General features: G+C 52.0%; 1 protein-coding gene across 1 annotated transcript; it reads right to left on the reverse strand.

Annotated features, from left to right (window-relative positions):
* Positions 1 to 3,593: 3,593 nt before the first annotated feature.
* Positions 3,594 to 5,530, reverse strand: LOC109780434 (mitochondrial metalloendopeptidase OMA1-like). The gene is made up of 4 exons (XM_020339020.1): positions 4,928 to 5,530; positions 4,731 to 4,816; positions 4,021 to 4,280; positions 3,594 to 3,604 (listed from the first exon to the last, which is right to left on the reverse strand). Exons 1-4 carry the CDS (start codon positions 5,528 to 5,530, stop codon positions 3,594 to 3,596), a joined length of 960 nt encoding a protein of 319 aa, XP_020194609.1.
* Positions 5,531 to 6,648: the final 1,118 nt, after the last annotated feature.

The following is a 6,648-nucleotide window of genomic DNA, read 5'->3' on the forward strand; positions in this document are numbered from 1 at the left end:
CAACTCCAAGTGTCCGTTACCGTAGGACAGGCTATCGATAGATGTTTTGTTCCCTGCAGGGGTGCACCAACTTACCCACCACGCTCGATTAACTCCGGTCGGACAACTTTCCTGGGTCATGCCCAGTCTCGGCCAAACAATACGCCGCAATCGACCTAGACTTAATAGAGAGGTCAGCACGCCGGACTAACCTATGCCCCCAGGGGTCATGGGCCATCTCCCCGGGAACTCCTGCACGTTGCGTACGCGGCAGGTGAGCAGACCTAGCTACCTCCTTTAAAAAGGCAGGTGCTTACCAGTCCAACCCGGCGCGCGCCGCTCAGCCGCTGACGTCTATTAAGCTTCGGCTGATACATACGACGCAGAACGCCCATACTATGCCCACGTGATGGGTAGTGCTCTCAGGCCAGAGGCCCCTCGGATCAAATATCCAAATCATAGTTGATTAGGAGCACGCGGTAACAAGCAGAGACTCACGAAAGATGTGACCCCGTTGCCTCGTCTCGAGGACTTGCGGCAAGGGCTAGGAATGCCCGGCCACGCCTCGTAATTATCTCGTGGGCACCCTCCAGGTCAACCCGTCTCCACATCACTCGCGGGTAACCCTCAGGGTCGACCCGCCTTTCCAAGTAAAAGTGGTAAAGTCCAAGTATCCGTGTGTCCAAATATCAAGGGGAAAACCCGAGGAATCACCCCCGGTGAATTCCACTCGATGTAATCATCAAGGTAAACGTAAGAGGAACCACCCCCGAGGTTCACACTTGAGGGGTTGCACGACAGAGTCGTATCGGAAGTGGTTAAGGCGGAATCACCCTCGATGACCATGACCGAATAGCTACACGACAGGGTTAACATCAGAAGTGTTGTAGAGGTCTCACCCTCGGCACTCGATAGTAACCTAGTAGTGTCGAGCAACTAATGGGAAAGTGATGTGCGATGCCGGGGCCTGGTGTTTGATCCCGTTGATCAGGTCTTCAATGATGAAGCAGGGGCAACAAGGACAAGGTGGGGGTCATTGTTGGATCACTAACCAACCTATACTAAGCAGTTTAGGATAAGCAGGTAGGTAACAATAAGCAGGTTACAAAAGCAGGCTATGCATCAGAATAGGAGCAATCAATCACAGTAGCAAAATCAAATGCAAGCATGAGAGAATGGAATGGGCGATATCGGGATGATCAAAGGGGGGCTTGCCTGGTTGCTCTGGCAAGGAGGGGTCGTCGGTGACGTAGTCGATCACAAGGGCAGCATCTGTCTCGGGGTCTACCGGAGAGAAGAGGGGGAAGAAACAGTAAATATAAGGCAAACATAGCACCACAAAGCATAACAGGACAATAGGCATAGCTAGACGAGTTCTAACGCGGTCCTAGACGTTATAGGTCAAGGGGGAATTCAACCGGGAAGGTGTTCCCGATTCCGGACCTGTGTAAGACAAATGACCGGAGGGGGAATGTTCCATGTTCAGCTAGTTAGAGGCCTCTTAACAAGTAAATGGACCGCGTATTCGGATTTGTTGGATTTTTCTGAGCAACTTTAATGTAGAAAACATTTTCATCCGAGTTACGGATAATTTTCTATGATTTTCTAAAGTTTTAATAATATTCTAAAATTATTATTAATTCGAAAAAGGACTTATTGCGTAAGCAGGACGTCATGCTGATGTCAGTATGGTCAACAGTCAACTCTGACTGTGTTGACTGGTCAAAGGGGCAATGGGCCCCATCTGTCATTGACTTAACTAATTAACATAATTAAATTAACTAATCTAGTTCATTAGGCTAATAAAGCAAGGTTAATTAAGTTAATTAATTACCTATTTAATTAATTAATCAACTAATTATTTTTATATATTTTTAAAAACCCTTTTTTTAAACAGGGGGTGTGGCCCCGCTGGCAGTGGCCCGCCCGACCACTAGAGAGGGTGGCTTACGGGTGCGCAGGTGCGGGCGCAACCAGGCGGCCCGCACCCGGGGTGGGGGGCGAGGCCGGCCGGAGCGTGGCCGGCGGGAGCCGGCGGAGCAACTGGGCGGCGGCCCATAGGGGAGAGCGGGGCCGCGGGGAGGGGTGCGCCCGCGGCAGGCGGTGTAGTCGCGGGTGAGGGGGCGCGAGACGGCGGGGGTCGCGGGTGCCGGGCTGAGCTCAGTGAGCCGGTGCCGCGACGAGGCAGCTAGCGGCGGCGGCCAGTGGACGCAGGCGAGGTCAGGGGAGGTGGGGCATAGCGCGGGAGGAGTCACAGAGCGGCAGCAGCAGTAGTAGTAGCAGCTACAGGGAGGCGTGGCCGCGGCGAGGGAGCGGCAACGGCGAGGCGAACGCACGCGCGGGCGTCTGCGGCGGCACACCTGGGCGCGAGCGAGGCGGTCAGGCGCAGAGGCTACGGGCGCGGGCTGCAGCAGCAACACGCGAGCGCAGCGGCCGAGCATCGACAGGCGAGCGCAGCGGCCGAGCATCGACAGGCGAGGCCAGGCGCGCGGGGGCGAATGAAGTGGTTCGGGCGCGTTCGTGGTGGCGTCCTACGACGACGGAAGAAAGAAAAGGGGGAAGGGGAATGGACGACGGCTCACAGAGATGCCGCCAGGGAGCTCAGGGGAGCCGGAGAGTGTCTCAGTGGAGTGGCTTGATCGTAGGCGCGCCGGCGACCGAGGTTGAAGAAGAGGATCGTGGCGTCGATGCAGTGGCGATCCCGGCCGACCCGGTGGCATACTCGATGCATACGGAGGAGGCACGGCTCCTGGAGTGGACGGCAAGCTCGGGGATGCGCTGGTTGCGGCGAATCGAAGTCGGCGGCGGTCAGCTCCGAAGGTTGAAGAAGATGAAGCTGGCGACGAACCAGCGCTTCCCGGCCCGCGTTCTTCCGCAGAGAGATGAAGTGGAGCACGGCGGGCCTTCTGGACTTGATAGCGCTGTGAGAGGAGCTCGGTGGCCACGGTGAACGGTGTCGGCGCAACGACACTGACCTTGGGAGAGAGAGAGTGTGTGGTGGAGCGAGGGGAACGAGCGAGGGAGAGAGGGAAAAGGGGCACTAGGGTTAGTAGGGGGTCGAGGATGCTCTTATCCGTCTCGGGGCACCGACGGATGGTCGACACGGGCTAGATCCGCGCATGGACGGTCGCTCGTGGCCGGACAGCGCCATGGCCTCTGCCTCTGCCGAGAGGTGAGGGAAAGGCCGGGGCGGTGGGTCGGGCCTGGTACAGTGCAAGGTGGGCCAGGTAAAAAGGGGGGGTCGTTCTATTTTCCCTTTTTCTTTTATCTTTACTGTTTTGCATTTTAATTTTGTACTAAACGATTTTAGTTAGCTTTGAAAATTGGCATACGAAACTAGGCAATAACTTGAAGAGGCCCAGAAAGTTTGAGGCCAATTGAAAAAATATAAAATTAGGTTTATATTTATATGGTTATTTTAACTCCTGTTGGACCACTTATTTATTTTGTAGGAGTTCGATTGTGAGTAAAATGAAGTTAGTTTCAACTTGACAATGGTCAGGGGAACTTATAGAATATTTTGAGCATTTTAGATTTAATGTTAGAAGAAATAATTCATTCGACTTTATTTTAAATTTGGAAATAACTTTGATTTTTATCAAGTGGCAACTTGGCTAAGTTAAACCTGATGACATGGCACCATTAGTGTGAGGTCACTGTAGCATGACATTGGGGGTGTTACAGGAAGGTGCCTGCGAGATGGATAAATGTGTACTACCCAAAATGCCCTTGTTTAGTTAATATACTACCGAAAATCTAGAGTAGTATTGTATCATCTGGACCGTCGAACTATAGAAATAAGCGGTCTATATTGAGCAGATGTACCGTAAAAGGTCTCTAAATTTTAGGATAGTTATGGCAGCATCCGTCAAACTGACTCGCCCTGCATGTTCATTCATATCGTGAACGTGCTGAAGATGTGGATGTGGGAGGTTCCTTCAACTTGGGCATTCTAATCTGTTCATCGCCCCGTAAGAACTTGTCTCAGTCTTGTCGACATAAGTTTGCATGCATCTCCCAGGGTTTGTCGAAAGGAAAAACCTTCACCAGTGGCTTGTGAGCTGGTTCCTTCGTCGGGCGGAGCTTCCTTATATAACTTCATCGCCTCCTCCATGATTTTGGGTTGATACAAACGCTCAACCCTTTTCTTATGTGAAGGATGAAGAGCGATGGGATCTTCTGGCGTCCAGGACGCTCTTTCAATCATTGCGGCCTTCCGGAAGAACAAGAGGGACGCGTATGGATGGAAACCAGCAGCTCCAAGTAGAAGGGTTCCAATGTGATCTGCCTCCATCTCCGTCCTGCATATACAGGCAACATTGATCATCAGAACATGAAGCATTCGGCAAAGTTATAGAACAAAACATGTGTTAGTTTAGGAAACCAATAATTCTTGCTCAAGATTATCCTACTGTAGCAATTAAGCTTGGCTGAAGAGCGAGTTCCATGTTGTCGTGGTTTATATATTTATACAGAAAATTTTGTTACTAACCCAGGGTTCAATCATTTGACCGAGCTAAGATGTATAATTTCTTTTTTTTTTGTGGCTTTAAGATGTATAATTTCATCCGTACCGAAGTAATTTCCTCCTTTCTGTTCTAATAATAATCAGGTAGGATCGGTTTCGAATTTCCACAGCATATCGTACGCGGTGAGTGGCAGGAAGACTAAATGATTTATCTGGCATATGATATAAGTATAGTGTGTGTGCGCGCGCGCTCGTGTATTTATTTAATTGCAGTGATACGTACCTTTGAAAGAAAGGCAAAATCAAGGGTAACGGAAACCACTTGGCGTACCAAATTTCCGAGCTGTGCCTGGCAACGATGTGCCCAATCTGAAAAAGAAGAAAGGAGAGAACATTATGCACCTACATAAGAACTCATAAAATATGCACACATAAAACTCATTAGTAATTAATTATTATATAAATGTTAAACCTACGTACCTCATGCGCAATACCAAAGGCAATCTCAGCATCCGTAAAACGGTCGAGCAATCCAGTATATACTACAATTTTGCCACCAGGGGCGCACATTGCACTGGTATAGTGGTCTTTGACAAGTATCACCTCCCACTCACACCCCTTAAGATGACTTGTCTGTGGCTTCGGGCTCTTGGTGCCATCGTGGCTGCTGTTAATAGGGAGAGTGCGATAGGTGGCGCGAATAATTTTATCGGCTATACGGCGTACACGAACGCTGTCCGGGTGAAGCGGGTCGACGATTTGTGATTTGGAAGCCCAGGTTTTCTTGTCCTTTGTGAAACGGGACTCCCAGAGCTGGCGTTCGGCCTCGGGAGACCTGATGACCATGTGCGTGCGGTTCGTGTAAGGCACAACCTCGCGGTCGTAGCGGCCCAAGGCGGCCATCGCCGCGGCACCTGAGGCGAGGGCCGCCACCCCAGCGACCGTACGCGGATTACGGCACAACTGACTGAAGCGGAGCACCGGGTTTGCATGGGGCGGCAGCAGCGAAGCCAGTCGGCGGACGCCGCCCGCCTGCTTACAGACGAGGAGGAGGCGGCGCGAGTTCCGTAATAGGCAGTTCATGGTTTCTTTCTTTCTTTGTGTCTGGTTCACGGCTTCACAGACGGACGTATGTCGTGTGTGGGCTTATGGACCGTGCGTGTACGTAGGCAGCTGGTAGGCTTATGTTCTTATTTATATATAGAGCAAGGAAGATATAGCTAGAGCTGGGCACAGCAAGTACAGACCGACTCGGGCCCTGCCGGCCTCATATGATTCTGCTTTAGACACGAACTCGGCCGAGTCTAACAGACTAACATATACGTGTTGGATCCTAATTAACATACTAGACCGTGTACGTATATACGTGTCGTATCCTATAACATACTAGACAGAGTATATACAAAATACAGCCAGTCGATCTTTGTGATGGCGGCGTCATTTCGACTAGCGACGATGACGCTAGACGGAAGCGCGCCGAACAGACACAATACAAGGAAACACCAGATAAGCGCGTGCGTGTGCTAAACTGCTAACATGAAGCACGCTGGAGAAACCCCAAGCCATTGTCACTACACGTCGCCGTCTCGCCGGGGCAGCGACGACTGCTCTCCTTCCCGTCATCCATCTTCGACGGCGATGATATCTCTATCCACACCACACCGCGCCAGCCCGCCATGTGTCGGTCTGCAACGTACCAGCTTGAGCTGGTCAAGCGCCCCCTCCTCTACCGCCCTTCCATGGCGCATGCAAGGCAACGGCCGGCGCCTCCAGAATTCCAGATGCTTGTTTCTGTTGAATGCGTGTGTTGTGTATCTCTTCTTCCCCTTTGTACTCTATATTTACTACCCCATTGCGGATGAATACAAGCAAGTGATGCATCGCAACCCTAGTTCTATTTCTAACATGGTATCTACTCCCCGCTTCCACCATGGCCACTGAGCGCAACGCCACCTTCGCCGCTAGCGGTGCCGCGGCTCCCTCTCCGGCGGCCTCTTCTCCTCACACCCCTCACAACCATGCTCCTCCTCCTGCAACCTCTCCTCTGCCCGTCGCCACCACGCCGCTCCCTCGTCGCCGCCGGCCGCCAGTTTCTTCCCATCGCCCGCCTAGGGTCGAGGGCGCCAGCATCAACAGCCTCGGCGTCCGGCTGGCCATGAACGGGGCCAACTACACCGTCTGGCGTGGCTTGATGCTCGAGG

This window comes from Aegilops tauschii, chromosome 5 (genome assembly GCF_002575655.3).
Source record: "Aegilops tauschii subsp. strangulata cultivar AL8/78 chromosome 5, Aet v6.0, whole genome shotgun sequence".
Lineage (NCBI taxonomy): Eukaryota > Viridiplantae > Streptophyta > Magnoliopsida > Poales > Poaceae > Aegilops > Aegilops tauschii.